Source organism: Labrus bergylta, chromosome 6 (assembly GCF_963930695.1).
Source record: "Labrus bergylta chromosome 6, fLabBer1.1, whole genome shotgun sequence".
In the NCBI taxonomy this organism is placed as follows: domain Eukaryota; kingdom Metazoa; phylum Chordata; class Actinopteri; order Labriformes; family Labridae; genus Labrus; species Labrus bergylta.
In genome coordinates, this window is record NC_089200.1 from 13,926,827 (window position 1) to 13,951,965 (window position 25,139).

General features: G+C 41.1%; 2 protein-coding genes and 2 non-coding genes across 4 annotated transcripts; 3 read left to right on the top strand and 1 right to left on the bottom strand.

The window, feature by feature from the left end:
- The first annotated feature begins 6,046 nt into the window (after positions 1-6,046).
- On the top strand, positions 6,047-14,044 carry ncl (nucleolin). The gene is made up of 16 exons (XM_020650843.3): positions 6,047-6,204; positions 7,260-7,358; positions 7,460-7,559; positions 8,106-8,198; positions 8,502-8,699; positions 8,953-9,087; positions 9,454-9,537; positions 9,717-9,840; positions 10,140-10,276; positions 10,603-10,729; positions 10,946-11,082; positions 11,495-11,624; positions 12,027-12,169; positions 12,379-12,505; positions 12,782-13,077; positions 13,272-14,044. The coding sequence occupies exons 1-16, from the start codon at positions 6,187-6,189 to the stop codon at positions 13,337-13,339; spliced, it is 2,016 nt and encodes a 671-aa protein (XP_020506499.2). The 5' UTR covers positions 6,047-6,186; the 3' UTR covers positions 13,340-14,044.
- Positions 8,275-8,411, top strand: LOC114921146 (small nucleolar RNA SNORA57). Its single transcript, XR_003809439.1, has one exon. It is a non-coding gene; the product is annotated as a small nucleolar RNA SNORA57 (small nucleolar RNA).
- Positions 10,355-10,491, top strand: LOC114921145 (small nucleolar RNA SNORA57). The gene has a single exon (XR_003809438.1). It is a non-coding gene; the product is annotated as a small nucleolar RNA SNORA57 (small nucleolar RNA).
- Positions 14,045-17,916: 3,872 nt separating the features above from the next.
- Positions 17,917-21,949, bottom strand: b3gnt7 (UDP-GlcNAc:betaGal beta-1,3-N-acetylglucosaminyltransferase 7). The gene is made up of 2 exons (XM_020650842.3): positions 21,573-21,949; positions 17,917-20,235 (listed from the first exon to the last, which is right to left on the bottom strand). The coding sequence occupies exon 2, from the start codon at positions 20,232-20,234 to the stop codon at positions 19,029-19,031; it is 1,206 nt and encodes a 401-aa protein (XP_020506498.2). The 5' UTR covers position 20,235; positions 21,573-21,949; the 3' UTR covers positions 17,917-19,028.
- Between the last annotated feature and the right edge of the window lie 3,190 nt (positions 21,950-25,139).

Sequence of the window (25,139 nt, forward strand, 5' to 3'; positions counted from 1 at the left end):
CACAATTCATACATAGAGAAATTCAAGGTTCTTCACAAAGTTAAAAACATACATCCTGTTAAAAATGACTCAAGTGTAACATTTATTCTTCTTAAAGGTTTCTGAGTAAAAGAATGAAAAGAAAAAAAAGGACTATGCTGTCCATATGTTGCAACAAGACCGAAACAAACCCTCTGCCTTAGAATAAATGACTTTATAACATACATGGACACACAGATGCGCTGTTTTTTAGTAGGCAAGGCAGGCAGGCAACTGTTTGGAGCCCCAGGCCAGTAGGGGGCCCCTAAGGGCTGACAAACTTTACACCACAGCAGTGACTCAAAATGTGCACATTTCGCAATGACAGTAGAGTATCTCCTTAAAGGGGGCCCCATTTAACAACACTCCCTCTCCTTTGACAAACCAACATTTGTCAGTGAAAGTCACTGAAGGAAAATGAAGAGGAGTTATCCGTCTGTGAGTGAAAAAAAGAAAGAGGAAGAGGAGGAAGGTCAGGTCACTGGCAGATATAATGCCGATGAACACAGGTTTGATGGGCCCCAATGAATTTTTGCCTATAGGGCCCCAACAGACTATAGAATCGCCACTGAGGACACAGAGGGAAGAACTGGTTAAAAGGCATGTTATGAGATGAGATGAGATGAGATGAGATTCAACTTTATTGTCATTACACATATACAAGTATAGAGTAACGAAATGAGGTTTGGCATCTCACCAGAAGTGCAAATAAGCAGAAAGTGCAAGAGTCTGTGCTATGTACAGTAATTACAAAGTTATGAACCTGCAATACCATGTAAAGGCATTCTCCTGAGATGGAATGTTTTTTCATTCATTGTAAACCTTTTTATTCCCCCCGCGAGTTCGCTTCATTCATTCTGGCCGGTGTTTACATTTCACCGCAAGCCAACGTGCAGGAGGCACAGATACTGTGTGCGTGGAGCGGACATACCCGGACTCCTTAATTATTGTCCTCAGCGACTTGTCCTCACGCCGTCCCCCGCGCTGCACCGGGCCACTCTGGCCACGTCATGGTCCATTTGATTCCTTCATACAAGCAGAAATTAAAGCTCTGTAAACCTGTGGTGAGGACATCAAAGCAGTGGAGCAGTGAAGCTGTGGGAGAACTAAAGGCGAGCGTAGACGGTACTGACTGGGATGTTTTCAGGTCTGCCACAAACAGTCTGGATGCGTACACAAGAGGCTGTGACGTCATACATTGGCTTCTGCCAGGACTTGTGTGTAACATCACGCACTACGGTGAGTTACGACAACGACAAGCCCTGGTTCACAGCTAAAGTCAGACGGTTAAAGCAGAAAAAGGAGGAGGCATTCAGGAGCGTGGACAGGGAGAGTTTTAAAAAGGCTAAATACACCTTCAACAGGGCGCCGAGAGATGCCAAGCGTCTTTACTCTGAGAAACTACAACAACAGTTCTCAGATAGAGATGTTGGCTCAGTCTGGAAAGGACTCCGTCAGCTCACCAGCTACAAGCCTTAAAACTCCCCACTCTGCAAGTGACCTGCGTCTGGCCAACAACCTGAACGAGTTCTACTGTCGCTTTGAAAGACAATGGGACAGCCCGGAAACCAATGACTCCACAGCTCACCTCCCCCACCACAGCAGGGATTCAGGACACCTCAACGACTGTCCGCCCAAACAGCCCTCTCTCCCCACTCCCCAGCGACACCTCTTTCAGTCACTGAAAGAGATGTTAATAAGATCTTTAAGAGACAGAACCCCCCCGCAAAGCAGCTGGACCAGACTCTGTCTCTCTCTCCACCCTGAAGCACTGTGCTGATCAGCTGTCTCCAGCCTTTACAGACATTTTTAACAGCTCATTGAAGACATGCCATGTGCCAGCCTGCTTCAAGTCCTCCACCATCATCCCTGTCCCCGAAAAGCCAAGGACCATAGGACTTAATGACTTCAGACCCTTTGCCCTGACCTCTGTGGTGATGAAGTCTTTTGAGCGCCTTGTGCTCTCCCACCTCAAAGACATCACAGACCCTCTCCTGGACCCCCTGCAGTTCGCCTACAGAGCCAACAGGTCTGTGGATGATGCTGTCAACCTGGCCCTTCGCCTCATCCTCAAGCATCTGGACTCAGCTGGTACCTACGCCAGGATCCTGTTTGTGGATTTCAGCTCTGCTTTCAATACAGTAATCCCAGCTCTGCTCCAGGACAAGCTCTCCCAGCTGAACGTGCCTGAGTCCACCTGCAGGTGGATCACAGACTTCCTGTCTGACAGGAGACAGCAGGTGAAGGTGGGGAAGAATGTCTCGGACAGCAGCACTGGCTCCCCTCAAGGCTGCATTCTTTCTCCTCTGCTCTTCTCCCTGTACGCCAACAGCTGTGCAGTCATCAGTCTGTCAAGAGACGACACCACCCTCATTGGACTCATCTCTGGTGGGGATGAGTCTGCCTACAGGTGGGAGGCTGACCATCTGGTGACCTGTTGCGGCGAAAACAATCTAGAGCTTAACGCTGTGAAGACAGTGGTGATGGTTGAGGACTTTAGGAAAAAATGCAGCCGCCTCCAGCCCCATCACCATCGATGACTCCACGGTGTCTACTGTGGAGTCTTTCCGCTTCCTGGGGACCATCATCACCCAGGACCTCAAGTGGGAGCTGAACATCACCTCCCTCATCAAGAAAGGACATGCAGAGGATGTACTTCCTGCGGCAGCTGAAGAAGTTCAACCTGCCAAAGACCATGATGGTTCACTTCTACGCTGCCATCATTGAGTCCATCCTCTCCTCCTTCATCACAGTCTGGTACGCTGCAGCCACAGCAAAGGACAAGTGCAGGCTGCAGCGCATCATCCGCTCTGCTGAGAAGGTTATTGGCTGCTACCTGCCATCTCTCCACGACCTGTACACCTCCAGGACTCTGAGGCGTGCAGGTAAGATTGTGGCTGACCCCTCTCACCCCACACATGGACTGTTTGAGACTCTCCCCTCTGGCAAGAGGCTGCGGTCCATCATGACCAAAACCTCTCGCCACAAGAACAGTTTCTTACCCTCTGCTGTCAGCCTGATAAACAATGTCCCTGCCCTCCCCCCTTCTCCCACATAACCCAGACTCTCATCAGCCCCACAGTCAGTAAAACATCAAAGTAATGTGAATGCTGAACTGTTCTTTATGCGTTACATGAACGCCCACTGGACTTAAAAAGATTTTCTTCCTTACATGCACTCTGTGAGTAGTTACACACACTAAGATGTTTTCTCATAGTCCACTGCACAGCTCCTATACATTGCACCTTTTGTGTTTTTTATTTTTTATATTTTAATTGTTTTATTATATTTTATATATTGTAATAGCTTCTTATACTGTATTATTTAAGTTGTTGCTAGTTCTGCTTTATTTCCTTGTTAATTGTTTAGCACCAATACACCAAGTCAAATTCCTTGTGTGTAAATGTTCTTTGCAATAAACCCCCGATTCTGATTCTGAATGCAACTGTGCTCTGGAGAAGTGGCTCTACATGTGAAATGACCAGGTAAGCATAGGCCTGTGCTTACTGCTCTAAATGGTTCATAATATTCATGACACAGTAGGTCTGGTAACAAAAGCTGTGTTTTGAGTAATTGGTAGTAAATGATCTAATAAGGGGAATATTGGTGAAAGTCAGGTCAGCAGCACTATTTGTAGTGATAGATGTTGAAGTCGCAGTGTGAGTGGCACGTCTTCAGTACTTAGCACTGGAGCTCTCAAGCACTGGAGCACATGTAACTGAAGGTGCAGCTGTTGGTGTACGTGGAGAAGAGCAGGGTGGCAGGACGTAGTCTTGAGGGGGGCCAGTGCTGATGGCCGTGCAGTCAGAAACATGTCTATGCAGCTTCACATGTTGCCTCGTGTCAGTCAAGAAGTCTAAGCTCCACCTGCCGACAGAGTCAGACATGTTTTGTTTTTCTTGCTTTTCAAGAAGGCCCAGCAGAGACTGGATTTCCTGAGAATACTCAGAAAAAACATCTTGGCTGTAAATGTGTTGGTGTCCTTCTATCGTTGCTCCACAGAGTCTGTGCTGAGCTACGGCATATCGCTGTGGTTCGCTAGTTGCTCTGTAACAGACAGGAAAGTGCTCCAAAGGGTCATTAACAGCTGCCAAAAAAGCACTGGATGCCCTCTTCTCTCCCTTGAGGACATTTACAGATCGCACTGCTTCAGGAGAGCCCACAACATTCTCAGGGATTTGTCCCACCCAGGGCACCATCTTTTTGAACTGTTGCCCTCCGGGAGACGTTTTACAGCTATCAAATCAAAAACAAACAGACTTGAAAACAGTTTCTACCCAGCGTCGTTATGGCACTGGATGCTGCTCCAATGTGACTGCTTTTTGAGTGACTCTCTCACCTGTGCAATATCTCCCGAATGTGTAATACAAAAAGCAGTCACATTAGCTGGGAGGGCCAAAGCATTGATGATTGTATTGAAGGCACACGTTTATTGTGTTGTACTTGTTCGCTCAGTCGGTGAAATACAGGGGGATGCAGGAGAGGGTCCTTGATGCGTGCAGCACAAGGACCGGCTTTTAAAAATGTTTAGCAACAAAAGAGGTACTGCAAAGCTGAGGGGTCTGAAGTCATTAGGGTCCTGTGGTCCATGTACTTTTGGGGACAGGAATGGTCATGAAGCAGGCTGGCACATGACATGTCTCCAGTGAGCTGTGACAAGGAGGAGGAAGAAGAACGGGAACAAGAAAAACAATCAACATTATGTTGCATGCTCCATTATCTCTGAGCGATCTAAGATAATGGAACTCAAAGGTGCAGAACAAAGATAAAGCCTATATACATGTAAGATAACAGCCCATTTTTGTGTTTTTTCTCCATAGAAGCTTGCTATTTTGTAAAAAAAAAAAAAAAAAAAAGTTTAAATGACTGAGCACTTCAAAGATGTTTAACCCTTTAACAGTAAACTGATAAGAACAGCCTTGTGTTTCAAAATCAGCCCTCCATTATTTAAATGACATTGGGTGATTGATGCTTCACTTGCACTATGAAATACATAAAATGCAATGCTGCCTCTGTGTGGTGTTGTGCTTTCATTACTCAACATTGGCTGTTGGGTCCCCTGAGCATCGACTGTAAAGAGTCTTTACTGATGAGGACTGTATGCAAGGATGTTTGGTAATCCAAAGCATCACATCAGCATGCAATAGATCTGGTGGTGAGACGTGTTTGAATTTGAACATCTTTAAATTGTATTACAAGCAAATGGTGTAACACAATCTATCAAGTGCTGCAACAAATTCGAAAACTTCACATTTTCTAGGCTACTAAATTATCCTACAGGAAACGCTTTAGCTAAGGTTATTTTCATCAATACAGGAGATCAAAAGCCATTGAAAATAGTAAAAATCCTTATTTTTGTTGGCTAGCCTACATATTCTTATTATTTTTTTAACCTACCTTATTTCGTTTGGAACACCATTTATGAAACAAAATTTCGTCTTTCTCTGCGGTTTGTAATAAAGTGCAAAAGTAATTGGTAACTTCAAAGATGGATTCAGCGGCACAAGGCGGAAGCAGTCAAGTAAAGCCCAAGACAGTAAACACACTGAGCTGCGAGCTCAGCCTTCATGTTGTAGATGGGTGACGGCAAATGGTCCACACCACGTGGTTGTTATAAACAGCTGCATGGGACATAAAGACGCTTTGTACCGAGTGGAAATACAACACATCAAATAAATTAAATTAAATTAAATGTGTCATAGCTTTTAACGTGCTACCATGTGGAAATACATTTTAATAAATATATTATAGTTATGTATCAGCAAGTTAAAAAAAATATTCCACAGGCCTTTTGAATATTGTGTGTATTTATTAAAATATATTTATATGTAACACATATATTTAAAAGCTGACATAAACACATTTGTCTTGCACAGTGATATATATATCTATACATATATAAACAGTATTTTTCATCATTTGTCTATGTAGGCGAGGCGTGGGCACGGGGGTAAATGTCCCTACCTGTAATTGGTGGAAAGGGTCATGTGGGCGAGGAGACGTGAACGCGCAGAGCAGAAGAGTAACGAGCGCGGCTTCGACTTCTCTGTCTTTCTTTTCCAATGTCCCACCGAGCAGGCTGAGCCACGTGTATCCACCAGCAAATTGAATCACTTGTCTTCAAACGTCCAGTTCGTCGTGTTTCATTGAAACACAGAAAGCAGCACCATGGTGAAGTTAGCAAAGGTAGGATTAAATTACGTGTGTTTTTATTTTATTTTATTATTATTATAAGGTGTGCGCGCGAAAGGTGCGTTTTTTTTTTAAGCACGAGGCCTTTTGCTGAAGAAGTTGCTGCGTTTGTTTCGTGAAAACGGAACCGACGCTGCTGCTTAATGTCTTGCACAGGTTACGCAGCTCACTTTTTACAAGTACAACCTGCAATTTAACAGCGTAGTTTCACGATATAGCGTGGATGAAACGGAGCTCTTACGAGAGATTTAAATTTAAAGGGGGTTTCTTGTTGAAATGCGGTCGGCCATGTTTGTAGGTTGATTTTGGTTTTTTTTCGGCCTGCTAACTCTGATCGACTGCTCAAGATGGCATTCATGCGCGTCCTCGATTATATCATGGATTTTAGAGCTACAGGGATGAGTGGATTAAATGGCATGTGACATAAGCGTACCTACCATCGCCTGCATTTTAAGATTAAATGTTGAGGAAACCTGAAATGCGTTTTGAATGCACCCGAAAGTGTAGTTAGTAAATAGTTAGCATATACGCGGTGATTATTTCCCCATAGGTTACCCTTCGTACTTAGTCTTTTTTACACATTAATAGTTTAGTGTGTCCGTAATTTAACCTTTTTTTTAAAATCTGATAATAATTATCTTTTTCACGCCTCTATTTTTGGCTGCCCCGCATGTGTTTTAATCGTCGTGTGCAAACGACTTAGCCAACATGCTAGCAGCCCTGCCTCCTGAGCTCCACGTGGGTTGCGCGCCTGCTATGAGTGACACACGAGGTGGACACGCAGAACCTCAGAACTTACTATCAAACACACATGCATCTATAACTAGTTAGGAGTCGTGAATAACCCCTTAATGGATTGGATTTATGATTAAATGATCAGTTCTGGTGTTTTTTTTAAATCAAATACCTCATGGAGCAGACCCCCCACCTCTTAACAACAAACACGATTAAGAAGTATGTCTTGAGAATTGTACCTCTGGGTTTTAATTTGCAGATAAACCTTTTTGTGTAATGAAATTGATTTTCTGGCCCTTTTATTTGTTCTACAGGCAGCAAAATCGCCAGCAACTCAGAAGAAAAAAGCCCCTCCACCCCCGAAAGAAGTGGAGGAGGAATCAAGTGAAGAGGAAAGCAGTGAGGAAGAAGAGGTACAGTTTATTTGAGTGTTTCATAATCATGAAATATAGTTTTAACCAAGAAAAGTGTGTTTATTCATGTATGTAATTTTTTTTTTTTTTTTTTTTTACAGACCCCTCCCCCTAAAGTGGTGAAGAAAGGCAAAGCTGCCCCAGTCGTCAAAAATGGTGCTGCTGCCAAAAAAGCAGAAAGTGAGGATGATGACGATTCTGGTGAGAAATTATTTCTGCGTCCCTAATTTGTAGTTGTTAACGTTAATAAATGGAAAACATTTTAAGAATTGACACATGGTTACTGGAAACATAGATCCCTGACAGCAAAAAAAAAAGTATCAAAGCTTTATTTTCGTTAAGTCCCTTTTCTCCATTTAATTAAACACGATATACTGAACAGTAAGATGTAACCATTTCAACATTTTTGCATCTGCAGTGAAAATGTTTGTTCAGGTCCATGTTAATATTTAATTGTCCAGTTAGGTGTCCACATGTATGCATTTCTGTCTGTCTTGTACCAATCACATTACTTATCATGTGGTCAACGTTACCTCCTCATGCTACGTTACACATGGTATAATTATTAAGAATGATGGTCTTGGAAAAGGGCATAAGTGCATCTTTTGCGGGAAGCTGTCTTTGCCAAGTTACCTAAGTCCACAGTTTGGATGGAAATACATGTTGACACATTTCGATTAATCCTTATTGTGGAGCAATATGTTGTCTTATGTTTTTTTTTTAATTGTTTGTTTTGTCAATCTACAGAGGAGGAGTCTGAGGAAGAGGCCCCCCCACCAAAAAAGACCCCCGCTAAAGCTAAACCCGCAGCCAAGGCTGAGGAGTCAGATGATGATGATGGTAAGATCACTTCACTAACAACAGAAAATGGGGATAATTGTGAAAGTAATGTTTTAATACCTGTCATTTGAAACACCCTCCATTTCTTGGCATACACGAGGTTGTTTAGTACTCATGTGTGTAATGTACGGAGGAAGACTAAATGCAGTGCTATGTCTTCGGTGCCGGTGTGTTTATCGTCTGCCGGTTCTATCCTCAATCGCTGTAACATTTAGGCTTTCAGTGACTGTTGTCTATTGCAGATTGATCCTTTAATTGATTAACATTTGCTCTTTGTTTATGAATCTGTTGTGCTTGGTCTAGATGAGTCTGAAGAAGAGGCCCCACCCCCCAAGAAAGGAGCCAAGCCTGCAGCAAAGGCCCCAGTGAAGGCTGCACCTGCAGAGGAGTCCTCTGAAGATGAGGAATCTGAAGAAGAGGCTCCACCTCCTAAAAAGGGTGCTCCAGCTAAACCAGCTGCAAAGGCAGCTAAAGAGGAATCTGATGATGAGGATGATGATGGTGAGACTAACCCTTCAATTACTATCATTAGAAAATGTTGTTAAACATTTTGGTGCTACCACTGGTTCGAAATGGTCAATAAAGAGATGCTGAGCAGTTAGCTACTTTTGTATATGATGATCAACAAGGGACTTAATACTGATTTTGTGTGATGTCACCTTTCAAATGATCTGATATAGATGAGTGGCAGCTCTCTGGTTTGAATGGGGTCACAACTCTTCATAACTATTTTCAATATGGTTTTTCTAAACAGAATCAGAGGAGGAGATGGACACAACACCTGCTCCAGCAAAGGCAAAGAAAGCAGGCATGGTGAAGGCCAAGGAGGAGTCTGAAGAGGAGGAGGATGATGATGATGACGACGATGATGAGGAGGAGGATGAAGACGGTGAGTTAAAAGAACTTTGATATGCAAATCAATCTTGAATTTAGTTATTTTCCAATAAATCATGCACTACAGTGTCAAAGTCTATTACATGTTGTTTTGGTAAAGGCACACTAAAGTGAGTTTGCTGTTTTTAAAAGAATAGGAGACTATAATTGAGAATTAAATTATGTAAATTTGAGAATTGCTTGAGGTGGGAAACAATGCTATATTGATGAGGATCAGATGAAGGCTAATGGAAACCGGTGTGTGTATAATAGTCAATTATTGATGTTAATGCTTCACCTGTATTGTTGCATACCTGCCCTCACACTGCTGCATGACTGGTTCCATCATTAGACTCCCTAAACAATGCTCCTGTTTTTATAGAAGCCCCAGTGACTGCTACAAAAAGGAAGGCAGAGAGCAAGAAGGACACACCTCCTGCAAAGAAGGCAAAGTCAGAGGGTGAAGGTAAGAATTGATACACAGAATCCCCCTATTTATATTTTAATCTTTATGATGACAAACAAGGGACTTAATACTGATGTGTGATGTCACCTTTATATTTCTCTGAATGTGTCTGAAAAAACTTGACCCAATGTTCCTGCCATGAATGCCTCTCAATGGAAATGTTTTGTCCCATTTACCAGGATTCTGTCTATTCATTGGAAACTTGAACTCCAACAAAGACTTTGATGAAATCAAAGAAGCCCTGAGGAAGTTCTTCACCAAGAACGACCTCGACGTTGCCGATGTCCGGTTAGGTGGATCCAAGTAAGTATTTCAATAGAAAATACTAAGCCCTCCTTCTTGCACTCCTTTGTTTAGTAAGGGGCAGTATTAAATCGGTTATCTTTAAATGCTATTGGCTTATTGTCAGTAAGTTTCAATTAACACATTATCTAGTAAATTGAGCACGTGTGATAGTGGACTTGATTGTATTTACAATGAATTGCTTCAAAAAACAAAATAGATCTGTAAATGCAACCTTAGATATTGGCTTTAAGCATGTTGGGGCTTTTCTGTCTAAAAGCAGGGATTTTTAATTGTTCTTACTTGCCCTGCCTCAACAGGAAGTTTGGCTATGTGGACTTTGCAACTGAGGAGGACATGCAGAAGGCTCTGGAGCTGAATGGCAAGAAGATCATGGGTCAGGAGGTCAAGTTAGACAGGGCCCGAAGCAAAGAAAACTCACAGGAGGGCAAGAAAGGTAAACATTGCTTCCATTAGGCTGCCTTGGTATGTTTCAATGATTCTTGTCAGTAAGGTTCAACTACTGAAAACAGACCCTCCATTTCTTGGCATACACGAGGTTGTTAAGTACTCATGTGTGTAATGTACGGAGGAAGAGAAAATGCAGTGCTATGTCTTCGGTGCCGGTGTGTTTATTGTCTGCCGGTTCTATCCTCAATCGCTGTAACAATCTCATGTACGTGTTAAGGACAGAAAACTATCAATGGAACTTTGATTCTCTATTGATAGAACATAGCCCTGATACCTTTTACTAAAATTGCTTCTTTTTTCCCCCCCCGACAGAGAGGGATGCACGCACACTGTTTGTAAAAAACCTTCCCTTCTCCGCCACTGTTGATGACCTGAAGGAAGTCTTTGAAGATGCAGTTGATGTCAGACTACCTCCAGGCCAGAATGGTTCAAACAGAGGGTAAGAAGTCAACATGACAATGTTTGGGAGGTTTTACAAGGAACAAAAAAGGTTCCTGTCCTGGATAGTCTTGGATGGTGCAAGAAACTGACCTAACCAGTAGATTCTTTAGAGCATCCTTTGCTTTTAGTTCATTATACTATTATGTAGGTTGTACATGCAGCAGTTGTGGTTGTCTGTTATATAATTGTAGTATGTTTTTTTTTCCTTTGACAGCATTGCCTACATTGAATTCAAAAGTGAGGCTGAAGCAGAGAAGATGCTGGAGGAGGCTCAGGGAGCCGAAGTACAAGGGAGGTCCATCATGGTTGACTATGTTGGAGATAAGAGCCAGAAAGGCGCCAAGGTTGGAGGTAAGCTCTATGAACATGATGCAAAGCAACTGAATGAGACACCACCAGTGGAGGATGCTGTGAAATACTATTACTGTTGGATGGTCATTATGGCATAACTTCGGTATTGATTTATTTTTGTAAGGATGACTGAAGTGGCCCTGTAGAAATAATTTTGAGAAGGGCAGTGATTGAGATGAGAGTGTATTATCCAGAACTAAACACTTAGAAGTGTTGTCTTTGCTGCTTGATCGCTGACATGAATTTGTTATTCATTGATGCATTTGGGTGTAGTCAACACTGATACTTGAAAGATGATGTTATTCAGATTTACATTTCTTGTGAAAGTCATCAAGATGCTTAAGTACATATGTGACTACTTCTCCATCTTTGTATTCTCCTCTCATGTCTCCTTTAATTCCTCTCTGTGCAGCGTCTGCAGCAGCGTGTAAAACTCTGGTAGTGAATAATCTGGCCTTCAGTGCCACAGAGGAAGTCCTTCAATCCACATTTGAAAAGGCTGTCTCTATAAGGATCCCACAGAGAGATGGCAGACCTAAAGGGTAAATATCTGTTTGAAATGTATTGCTGGAGTTTGAAGGATGTAAAACTATCAATAGAATGGCTTAAAAAAAAAAAGCTTCACCTTCTCATGAGCTCCTCTTAATCTTACCCATGATTCTGCATGGATTCGCACGAGAAGCAGAGCAAGTTCACAGTTAGAACGGGCTATCCCTGCACGCATATGGGGCCTGCCTATGTCTGCTGTGCAACAAGTATACAACCTGTAATTCAGAAATGACAAAATAGTTGGGAAGGACATTTTTTGGTGGGGAAGGTATATTTGGTTTTGTATTTGAGTTAAAAGTTTTACCACTAAATGCTGGTTGAACTGTACTCCCCAGATGTCTTCCCAGTCAATATTGTTTTCTTCTTCTCTAATTGTGATATTTTTTTCTTTTTAGTTTTGCTTTTGTAGAGTTTGAGAGCACAGATGATGCTAAAGACGCCCTGGAAAATCTCAACAACACAGACATCGAAGGCCGATCGATCCGACTGGAGTACAGTCAGAACAGTGGCGGCAGAGATGGAGGCAGAGGAAACTCAGGTCAGTAAAAACAGTATTGCACTTCAGTTTGTTAATATTGACAGAAAAGATGAAAGCATGACCTGAAACTCTGATGAAAATATCATCCTGATCTGGCCTCTGTCAACATTCAGCTTGATGTAGTGATTATGTTGCCCAGATAAAAGCGAAGTTGGGGGATGAAATAAACATGCACAGTTGTGTTTATTAGTGCTTCTCTTTGCTACCAGGTCCAACAAAAACCCTCTTCGTCAAGGGTCTCTCTGAGGAAACGACCGACCAGACCCTTAGAGATGCATTTGAAGGTGCTGCAGCAGCCAGGATAGTCACAGACAGAGACACAGGCTCATCTAAAGGGTAAGTTTGAGTGGATGTTCTCTGTGACTGTGTTCTTCTCGTGAGCACCGCTCTGTCCAGCAGTGACAGTGTACGGATTCGCATGAGAAGTAGAGGAAACTCACAGTTAAACCGGCAGCTACCTTAGTGGTACTTGCCCATGTCTGATGTGAAACAGATTAAGAAATGATCCAAAATTGACAGTATGTATAGCAACAGCTTGTGTAATCTTTTGATTTAAACAAAACTGTAAGGCTTATTATAGTCATCTTAACCTATTTCCTGCCATCCCTACAGCTTTGGCTTTGTTGACTTTGACAACGAGGATGACTGCAAGGCAGCCAAGGAGGCCATGGACGACGGTGAGATCGATGGCTACAAGGTCACCCTGGACTACGCCAAGCCCAAGGGTGAAGGCGGCTTCCGGGGAGGCCGTGGTGGCGGAGGATTTGGTGGTGGATTTGGAGGACGTGGTGGCGGCGGCAGAGGAGGTCGCGGAGGTTTTGGCGGCGGCTTTGGAGGTGGTCGTGGTGGAGGCGGAAGAGGAAGGGGAGGTCCTCGTGGAGGAGGACGTGGACGTGGTGGCTTTGGAGGTAAAGGAAACACATTTTCTTAAAGGCATATAAAGTGTTCTCTCTCCAACTTATAAACAGTAACTTGTCTCAATGACATTGGCAGCAGAAATATAGCATGTTGTTGCCCTTTCATAGAAAGCAAAGTGTTGTTGTTTTTTGTCATCCTTTGATTGATCTCGATGTAGACTGACTTTTGACTCTGCTAATTTCAGGTGGAAGAGGTGGTGGCGGCGGAGGATTTGGCAAACCCCAGGGAAAGAAGATCAAGTTTGATGACTAAATACTTAGTCTGTTTTACTTTTTGAATGGACTCTGGTTTCATCACTTTTCAGAGCTTTTGGACATTCCAGAAAGCGTCATTGATATATATTTAACTGTAAACGGGCATTTTAGCCCTTTATGTAGACCCTTCAAACCTCCCTCACCCTCCTGTGCCAGACTGGTACTTCTGATCTTCTCAAGCTCAAGTGCTATATGTTAGCACTGAATGTCCCTGTTGCAAACCTGCACCTCTCGCCCTCTTTAGCTTACTTGCTTTTCCGAAGGAGTTAAATGGAATGGGTCTGGCAAACAAGTTTGCTGTGAAAAACCGGCTCGTCTTTGTCAGATGCATTGTGTAAATTTAAACAGTTTGTATGATTTTTCCATTTTACCTTTTGTAAAGAAAATACACTTGTATCCATATGTTTTTGTTTTTATTTTGTTTGTCGCTTAGTTTGCTTTAGGTGCCAAGTTTTACTGTAATGTGCAAAGCATATTTTGATAGAAGATTTGAGTCAGTGCTCTGGAGTTGGGTGTTTAAAAAAAATGGCAAAGATGTTCTGTCATGTTTGTTTGATGGGGCACAGTCAGTGTCTGAGTCACAGAGGATGAATTACCTCTTGTCTATGTAACATAAAATATTTGTAGTGCATTGACTAATTTTTTCCCATCTGAGAATCCCAAGATTTTCAAGTGAACAAATAAAATCTTGTAGGTGATGATTTTTAAATGTCTGTCCTCATTGCACATGACAGTATGAATGATTGATATCAGCAGGTTGCCCTATCATGAAATATTCCTGAATACGCACCAGTGTAACTTTTGAACACTTTACAAATACCTTAGTTTGCCGAGATGCTTCATTATGTAATGCATCTGATGCAATATGTATATCCATGTTCTACTAAGTTTAAGGAAGTGTTGCATGTTTTTGCCCGTAAGGAGACTGGTTGCTTGTTCAATTGTATTGCAATGTTTAAACAATGTCTTTGAATGTTCAACCTGCAGAAAATGAATACAAACCATTTTGTTCATACACATTAATAATGTGAGTAGGTTTGAGCATGGTTATTTGTAAACTAACTGATTGAAATGTACCAGGCCTTTTTGAGGTTGGTGAGGACAAACTGCCCTTATCCACCAGGTGGCAGTGTTAGTCAGGTAGCCTCTTGGGCTTTCTAGTGAGTGCTGTCTGTATCTTAAACTGCAGTCAGAGGTTTTGTACATTGCTCTGAAAATTGTCTCCAAAGCTGTCAAGGACCTGAATCAGTTGAGAAAAGAATGCTTTTCTGTAATTCCAAGGCAAAAGCACACATCTGAATAGTCTGCTGTCAGCTCTTACAACTGGTTAAAAAAAAAGGCTTTACATTTGATGCAATTGCAGTTCAGCTTGCATCCATAAGAACATGCGCTAAACTGTTGCACTACCCCTGATCCTCCTGTATGCTGTCTGTCACTGGCGAGGGGACTTGTTGAACAGTGATCCTGAGTGACTGTGTGTGCAGGTCTGTTGTCAGTGACACCACCAGACAGGACACAGCAGTCTGCTGTCATCCTGAACAGGGAGCTTTGTTCCTGGAGGTGCCAGGGTGGGAGGCACTGATGATGGCACGACTGAATACCTCCATTTAGAGATTTGTTGCCCCCTGCCTTGAATGGTGACAGAGGTCATGCTAGCTTTTCTCTGAGGCGTTATGTCAGCCATCTAGAATGACCTGTGGGCTTCTCTGTATAACTCGAATCACCTTGGAGTGCTTATTTGCATTTCTTCATGACAATGTAGATGCTAGATGACGTTAATACAGTTTTGCATTTTACCACAAACAATGAAAATCCAAGTTTAGATTTCTTCACCAAGCTCACAACAGACTCAATACAGCATTGTGAGAAGAGAGGACAGACTGATTCTTTATCTCTGTTTAGTGGCTGCACTAAATAGGGCCCTCTTTAAATGTGAGTATACTGCTCAGAGTCCTCTTCACAATGGATCTTTGTCAAGTCCACGGTGTCCTATGGCACAGATGTACTGTGAAGTCGCATTGCCTTCTCCTTTGCCTGTTTTCCAGAGCGACAGCCGGAGTCAGGGATTACACCCTCCACACATCTCTCATCTATCTGTGTAGGAATAGAAAACGGGAATGCATTGTTTTCACTTGCCTGGATGTTTGTGTTTGGGAGATCACTGCTTGGATGCCTCAGTGCTGGAGAACAATGCATGTGTAAATCTTTACAGCCTTATTTGCAATGCTTTGAACCCTTCAAGTGTCATAAATCAAATGCAACTGATATCAAGAGATATTTAAGACTTCTATACTACTACTACAAAGTCAAAAGACATAACTTCAACTTTTTTTAAAAAAAATGAGGTGTCATTTTTGGAACATTACAGATGTTCTTTATCAAAGGGACAAAGATTTTGAGTCATCTTTTTTTTTTTTTTTGTCTGAGAAAGTAGTAGGTTGTCTTTGCCTTAACTTCCAAAAGCCCTTGATTAACTCAAGGCAGAGTCCTGTGACTTCACTTAAGGCTTAACTTCCAAATAAGAGTCAAAGGTTGACTGAGCTCAAGATTTTGATGTAGATAAATGACCTGATTAAAAAGACAAAGAATTGCCACATTTCCAATATTCTGCCTGCAACTCAATTGGCTGGACAACAAAAAGACTGAAAAGTCATTGTTCTCAGTTCTAAACTCTGGCAACTTAAGGTCTTTTGACGTTGTAGTATAGAGCTGTACTTTCAGCTATTACTCCATCTCTAGTAGCAATATCTCTGGACATTGTTTGCAATATATGTGGTGGAATAAAGTGGTGTTTACAGTGATTTACATGAGTTACATTTACACATGGCAAACAATATATGGACATTAAGGAAGTGTTAGATTTGCGGGTAGTATCAGGGATTTTGTAACCTTTGACAAGTTTCTGGTGAACCATTTTCTCAAAAAAAAACACATTAAAGAATGAACACAAAGTATTTGTTTTATCCTCTAGGGAGCCTTATCTGGACATCTTAGAAACATTTGTTGAGACAGTATGCATGATGTTTAATCTTTATCGGGCACTGCATGCCGATAGAGTAGACTTATCAGCAGCCTCTAAGTGGAGGGATGTTCTTTTTTTTAATTTTAAACCCAAACAACAACATTCCCACCATCAGCCTGTTATGGTCCTCCAGAGGTCTTTGAAGAAAAATAGAGGGCTGGTGTGAAAGGTAGTAGCCCCTTTCAAGCCAACCCATTGGCTGTGCTGACATCAAAAGATTCCTCCAATTACAGTCAACAAATATATGCAACTCCTTGTCTGAAGGCAGGTTGAGAAAATGAGACTGTGCTCACGTTTAGTCAGAAATCAGCACCTGAGTGAGAGATCTACAGTTGTAGACTTCACGGCCAATTTCAACTGGTGGTGTCTCAGTCATTCAGCAACAACCTTTAATCTCTGTTTAAGGTACTTCTTTATTGGGGGGGGGGGGGGGGGGGTGGTCAGTTGTCAACTTTTTTGTCGGTTTTTAAGCTTCCGTTCTACTTGCAAGTGTTCCAGTCACAGCTTTGAGGAAGTAGGTGCAACGTGTTATCTTTTATTTTAAGTGAGTCTCAAACACTGACCACCAAAACTTAGTGCATCATCATGTACTTTTTAAGAAATTGCTGAGAGTACCCTTAGCTCTCAATAATGTACACACAAGGAGTTCATGCTTCATTTAATGCTAGGACACTTCAAAATTATTATTTGAATCCGAGCCATGTTTCTAATGTAACATATCTTGTGTTTATTTATTTAATTGAATTATTATTCATGGGTTAATTTCATTGTTGCCTCACTTTTTTAATCATTCAGTTGTAAGGATGTTAGAGATAAACTTGAAGCATTGCGTCTGTGTTGGCAAGTGTGCCCCTTTTAAAACACGGTGCAGAGAGATAAGGTTTCTTTACAGCTCTTCACAAGAGATTTTGAAGAATAACAGGAAGAAAAATAAAGTTTTGTCCCTTAATGGTCTCTTTGTCTTTGTGGGCTAATGTTAAGCTCTGAACAATATCTTCACTGTCAACTGGCAGTATCATCTCAGCAGTTCTCCTGGTTGAAAAGACACAGTATTTTGACAGTGACACTTTAACATAAACAGTGTGGAACAGTTGCTCTTTGAATACAGAATAGCCTGTTAAAATATGGATGGCACTAAATAACAAAATATGATTGAAGAAAGTTTTGTCATTTTGCATGTAACATGAAAAACATTCTGTAAACATTTTATACAGCAGTCCTTTATATGTGGAATGTATGAATTACGACAGCGACAGTTCTTTGACATGTTATCTTAGCGATGTAGAGAAAACAGAACAACCGGCTCTTGGGTTCAATCGCTTGGCATTGGGAAAAAACTCATCCTTAATATTTTCTACGAGTGCACCGTTATCACTGTCTTTGCTGTTTGAGCACATGTTTTCTTTACTATTTGGTTGTGTAACTGATACACACATGTCAACACTGGATACTATTGTTGGCTGACTTAAGTGGATTTTCACATATAGATGTTCAACGTTGATAAGGACAAACACAAAAACAGCCATTGTAGGGCAGATTTTCAAGGACAAATGCATTGTCAAGATGTTTATTTACATTTTTTACACATATACACATCATTTTACACATATACACATCATACAGACATAACCATCACCCACAACATTCAGCTTTATAATAATCATTTATATCCTTATCTGAAGCTTTAACTTAAATATAAGAAGCCCCCATTTTATTTGGGGTCACTTAAATTAACATGCCAGATACTCGTACCAGCAATAGTTTTAGTTCACAGTGTCATTGTAAACTCTCTACCTCATTCATGTCAAGTATATCAGCACATTTAAATCGACACACAGCATAAAAGTATCAGTTTTCTTTTAAAGTAGTAAAGGAGTAGCAGATGCTGTCAGTCACATTCGCAAAAAAAAAAAAAAAAATGAGTGCAAGGACTTTTCAGATTTACAAAGTGATTAAACTTTCATTGTGGGAACATGTACTGGATATGAAGATACGGGTATCATGTAAAATACAAAAAAAAGTTATAAATGACAGTTTGAAACAGAATCATTGAGGTAGAGACAGCGGTTTCTTTCTCGAAGTCATTCGAAGCAACTGCAGCATGACATACTTGTCCATGTGAGGGCAATATGTAACACTTTGTACAAAAGCCATTATGCTATTTTCACAACACATTGTTCAGCATGTGCAGTGGCCGTAGAGGACCCATTAAAAGAAACTGCCCTTATATTTTCTTGATCAAACTAAACATGATTTCCCAATTAGCACATTTATAGTAAATTAGACAGTACAGATTTTCTTGCCCCTTCGCCTAGAAACATTTTTTTTTCTGTTCAATGTAAAACTTCCACCAAATCAAACCAAATTGGAAGAACAATTTATCAATGTTGGCCATGGAGGTTGAAAGTATTGGAGCTTGCATTTAAAAAGAGTGAAAACCAAATGGGACTTTTGACCCAGGGCCAAAAATGGAAAAGTATGCAAAGTATCTGCATGTTGAAAGAGTGAGTCCTTCAAATGCCAATATAAATACCCGTTTCTAAGACAACCATGACAAACTTTTTATAATTTTACTTTTGTGAAAATTCATCACTACTGCACAGAAACAGTAAATACACATTGTCCATGGTTCCTCTCCACATAAAGAAGAGTTTTTCCCATCAAGCTATAGGATCTCCACTTTCTGCGAGCAGACCAGGTCACTGTTGACCAGATTCCACATGTGCATGAGGTCCGATGGGAGCAGCTTGTGCACCACAATCATGCTCTTAAAGAAACAAGGTTCTCGATTCAATTTGCTTTGCTTATTTTTCACCAAGCCAAACGTCTTAAAAGCGTTATGTTTTACTGGAGTGACTTGAAGCACCTCTAAACACATGCCCAGGAAAACATCATCAATGGGATAGAGCTCCAGGGTATCTGCCACCCAGTGAAGCCTCCTCGCCAACTTCCCGTCCATCAGAAAACCCCCTCCCCCTGCATACGGAGGGTAGTATTGCTTACTATAAAGAGCCTGGGGGATGTAGTATTTGTTTTCTCTTCTACGTATTGGCACAGCCCTGAAGATCACATCCCCAACAAACAGGTCCTTTGAAGGGCTGCTCTCCAGAAACTCCAAGATGTTCTCTACGCTGACAAAGACGTCGTCGTCACCCTTGAAAATATAGCGTACACCGGGGCAGTAGGTGTTGAACCATTTTAGAAAGTGAGTCTCCTTGAGTGTGAGGTTGAAGAAGCTATCAAGGAAGTCCCATTGGAGGATATCCCCATAGATGTAGTCCTCGAACTCAACTAACTTCTGATGGTTTGCTCTCTCCACCTCATTGGAGGATTTACCAATGAGGAAGAGTATCTTTATTCTCTTCCCATCAACCGTCTGCTCTTTGCCCCAGGTTTTTCGGATCACCTCTCTGCGATCATGCTGGGTCGCCACAGACTTTATCACCATAAGCAAATATATGTCCCCTTTGCACTTCTCTGGGTGGTTGAGGAGCATAGGAAAGTAGCGGCAGTGTCGATAAAGCAGGAATTGCTTGAAATTTGGCTCCAGGCTTTTGAACCAGTTGTGACTTGAGATGTTGAGGTTGGCGCTACAGTTGGTGCTGGTTACATCCCAAGAGTTGAGGCGTGTGTCCTCAGTGATGTTGGGCTCTTGTGTGGTGACCCTAGATTTGGTCCCTGACTTTTCTTTGCTAACCTTCCAGAAGGAATGCTCCGCTTCATTGGACGTATCCATGCGAACCTGCCTCGCAAGTTCAAAGGGAGCTCCCATGTTGATGTTTCCTCTCTGGACAACAGTCAGCGCCAATGCGGCCAGGAAAAACATGACGCTCACCCTCTTGTACACCCTCCAGCGATCTCTGTTGTTCATTCTGGGTGAAGACAAAGATCACAATTGCCAGCCAGGGTTAATAAGGCCAAAATCATCAAACTTAAATACAGTTTGTCCAGCATAAAACTACATTGTTTTGTATCAATATTATGTTCAAATGGTATTTGCATTCATAAAGTTATACTGGAAAGCCCTATGAGTTGTTGAGGGTCTCAAGTCAAGGAGCTTAAAAATGACCAGCTGGAGATTAAACATGGGATTCAAACATTAGTAGTGGTGAAAAGTTGGACCACCCAAAAAAGTTCAAAGGAAAGAACCAAGTGAATCCCTTGAGTGCAAGTCTCTATATATGGATTAGGTTTGTTATAGGCTTGTAACTGCAGACAGTTTTTCAAAGGTAGATATTAAAAACTAACAAATATATGAACTATTCCATAGAGGTTCAAGCACATTTGGCAGTAAATGAAAGGACACCTTGTCACCACCAAAGCTTCCCACATGCTTGCATAGTCTCCTTTGGTATCTTTACTGTTTTATGTAAAGATTATTTGTGCAAAAAATAATTCCATGCAAAAAAAGTTTTTGCATAGATGCTGCAAAGTGTGTTAGACCTAAAGGCTCCATTAAAAACAAAAACAAATGAATATCTAAAATGCAGATGTTTGCTCAATGTGTTGTGGGGGCTTTCGTAACTATTTCTCTTTATATTCCGTCCGTTGTTTTTACCTGATCACAGTAAGAACAAGAAGGACTTGTCTCTTTTTATTGCAGGTATTTAATGTGGAATGCTCTTGACATTGAACGGTGATTATTCCCCATAAAAAAATTCTGTGAGCACACTTACCCAACACTGTGTTTACACATTTTCATTTTAAGAAATTTACTTTCCAAATCAGCCAGTTCTTCTGATAATTAAACATACTTGAGTTTTCTGATCATGCTCTGAAACAAGGGCATAGTGGATCGCTCCAATGACAACGTATTGCAACCTAAATCATCATTTTTTAATTTATTTGTTTTACCTCACTGAGCTTACTTTCACAAGATTCACAACACCGCGTTGAGTTATTCCTAAATGAAGTCTCTCGCGTCCTTTGATATTTAATTTAGCCTTCTCTTTAAACTTTTTGTCAGACAAGCTTTAAGTGGGGTAATAACCTGTATGTTTCACTTAACATCAGGAAGCATTAAACTAATTTCCTTCAGTTGAAATGTTGATGAAATGGGCGTTAAGGTACACGTTTCTGACTTGTGCGCCCTTAACGCTACGATGCCCGTGAAAGAAACCACACCAAGAGAACCAATTTAAACATCCGTTAAGAATTGAGTCTACAAAGATAAAATGGTAGGCTATAAAAAAAAAGAGATGCATCTTACATTTTCTCTTAAGCTCGAAACTCCTCGTGTTGCTTGGAGACAGTAAAACCAATAATAATAAAAAATATTTTTAAAAAAAGTCGATTTCCAGCCCAGAAAATGGTGACGATGGGTTTGTGTTTTCTGTTGTTGTGCAAAAATAATTAATTAATCCTTTCCATCGAAGACGCCTTGTTTCAGTTTGGCCACTGTTGTGAAAAAGACGAGACTTTGAACGTTTCTTGTCCTTAACGGTGCAGCTTTGTGATGTGAAGTCTGCGCTGCTGGTTACTCCCTCTCTCTCCCGCTGAGCTCCGCTTTTAAGCTCGGCTGCTGTTACGTCGAGCACGTACACGCACGAGGCGAACATGAATGAACAGTGTGGGAGCGAGCCCGCCCAGGGTAGAAGTTACTCCACAGGTGTAACATCTATTCACAGGTTAAGACAAAGTCAATATTGGATTTCTTTTTTTTTCTTTCCTTCAACATCTCATAAGTCTGTGGGATGAAACAGACTCAGAACTATCCTAACTCATACATCCGTATAGTAGTCTGTAGGCTATTACACAACAAGAAGCTTTAAGCATTAAGTCAGGTCTAAATGTCTCTGGTGACATTTTAAAAGATTGTGAATATTTAACTCAGCTAGGTGAGGCAGAAGGCTCTCCGGAAGAGTTTATTTGTAATTTTCTCATAGCCTATATCTGCACCACTGCATTTATTTCTCCTTCAGCTGTTTGGGGCCAGTTAAGGAATTAGAAGAGCGAATACTGTTTGAAAAGCGGCCACATCATTATAGGCTACTGGTTTGGCAACTTAAATGTACCTACTTCTTACTATGTTCCAGAGATAGTTACTTTCCATCACTGTGGCTCCAAAGTTGTTCACATGGGCAGAACAAAAGCAGTCAAACAACATCTCACAAAACTGATTACATAAGAGAGAGAAAAACAATCCACTCTTGGTGCGATGTCCCGGAGCTGAAGGGGGACTTTTTGAAAAGAAAGTGAGAAACATAAATGTTCAGTCTTATGTTACATAACTGTTAAGGTCAAGACATAACACAAAGAATCACAACATAAAGAGAATAAGACCCTCCAGGTAGAAGTCTAACTTGTGCGAACACAATTAACACAATGTTGCACTACCCCTCTATATACTCACACACATTAACTATTTTCTTTATGACTTAATGACTACATAACAATGAAAGCTGACTTTATTTTCTTCATAAAATTCAAAGTTGCTGATGTAACTTTACAAAGTCTTCGGCCAAAGAACAAAGCATTGTGTTGATCCCGTCCGTTATTAAGAACGATACATTGCATTACAGTTAATGTTTATCTTTGATTTTCACAGAAATAAATGTACTGCCACTTCTGCTACCTAATGTGTTATCATTTTTTTTTATGATTTTGGCCTGTTTTAGCTCTTTTTTTTTTTAAATAAAAAATAAAACCCAAAACTAATACCCTGAACACAGAAGGCACACACATGGAGGAGACCAAAACGGAGCAAAACAGAAGTAAATGACAACATTCATCTGATAGATTGGATTCTGCAGACTAGAATCAGTATTCAATGAGATGACAATACATTTACCATAAAAGCTTTATCATCAAGACAAGACGATGTTTGCCAGGAAAATGTTCTGCACTTATACAACTTACGAAATGCAGCCCTCATTAAATATATATTAAATAGCAAATCACTGAACATCAAAAGTTCTAGTGCGAAAAGAAACAAGATGTAAAAAAATAGTTTGTTGTCTATAAGATACAATGGGAAATCAACGAGGTGGAAACAAACATCTTTTGGGTTACAGTAATATAAACCTTTGTCTTGTAGTGCTGGCCTCTGGAAACAGAGCAGCCTGAATGATCTGATTAACCATTAGAAATATTATTAGGACATACAGTGGATTTCCTGGTACGCTGCTTCTTCTTCGTCACGTTTGATATCCTGGTGTTAATGATCCATCCCAGAGCAAACTTCATGGATTTACATCAGCTCTAAATCATTTCCCTGTCAATGTTTGATTTAGGATTTGAAACAACCTGCCAATAATAGTGCTGCTTATCATGCCATTGATTGTTTGGATTTGTGATCCAGGAAGTTTAATGTCTTTAATAATTAAAAAAGTCTTTATGACAGGGAAAACTCATTCAAAAATCATGTGTACAGTTATTGGAAATCAAAAGAAAGTCAGAGTTTTGTGTTCTCTCAACTTAAACTATCTGAGAAATCAACAAGATTCTCAAAAGGTAACGACCAAAAAATGGCACATGGACATACAGGTAATTGTACTGCTTACCTTGTCTGTGATCTTCTGGTTCTTTATGGTCTGGGGAAAGAACAACAAAACGTCTCTCGATGCTTCAAAACAGGATTTATTTAATCTGAAACACAGCTGTGATCCAAAAATGCCACCTTCCTCTCCTTCTCTCCCCATTTCCTGGATACAACCAGTCATCCTTGTCAGGGCCATGTGCATCCTGTTGCCTGCTGGCCGTGTTTTTTCCCGTTTCGAATTTTTTTTTTCCTCTCTGTGGATTCAGGCTCTCCAATCGCTTGATATGAGTGAAGTGGTGACAGACACCACAGTCGCTCAGATTTCCCTTGGCTGGGAATTTGTCACTGATGGCTACAAACTCAACTGAGAGCAATGACTCATTAGTGGTTGGAGTCAGAATATGATCTTACTATTTGATCATTTTTTAATGAACCATTATAGATACTCCTTAAGCTCCCGAAAGTAAAACACACCATGCTGTCAAACTGAAATGTCCATAAAACACTTTATAAAAAAGGCATTTTTTTCTCAAAACTAAAGTCCAAACATCAACACAAAGATATTAAAGTGTTAATCATAACAAAAGCCCACAGAATTGTTTCCCTATCAGTGGAAACCTTTCAGTCTTATGATAAATCAGCACCGGTTTGTTAAGATAAGGTATCTGACTTGCGTAACATTTGTCGCTAAAAAGTAAATGTACATCATTTGGGACACTTGTGCCTCCCAACATCGCTCCATCAGTGTTTCTTTTCTACCCTTGTTTTGTTTCTACACTTTCTGTTTAAGTTAATTGAAGAATGTGGGAGTCAAGGTGAGCCAAAGGAAGTCTGTGCTTATCCCTCGCTGGGTTTAACACACCTGAGAGACTTGGGAGAGGATTACCTTTGGTTTGTGCGACTCTTGACATCTGTCTGACTTGAATGAACGTGCCCTTCCTCTGAAGAAGAAGAAGAAGAAGAAGTGAGAGGCCCTGGCTGCTAACTCCTCTGTCACCATGAAAGAATTTACTGCTCCGGGAGAAAAAAAGATGCTTGAGGGCATTTTTAACTTCCCCCTCCATCTTTCCCACTTAACCGTCAACTGAGGATGTTTCTTTATGATAGAACAAAGTCGAAGTGATCAGGCTGTGTTATGAATGCCCCTGTCAGCTGTGGCTATAAGTAAACACCTGTCCCCTCTCTTACCATTCAAAGGCCTCATGTGAGTTTAGTAAACACAAACCTACACCCAGCTACAAAGGACGACCTTAAACACTCCCCACGGCTCAAAAATGTTGTTTCTTCATGCTTTGC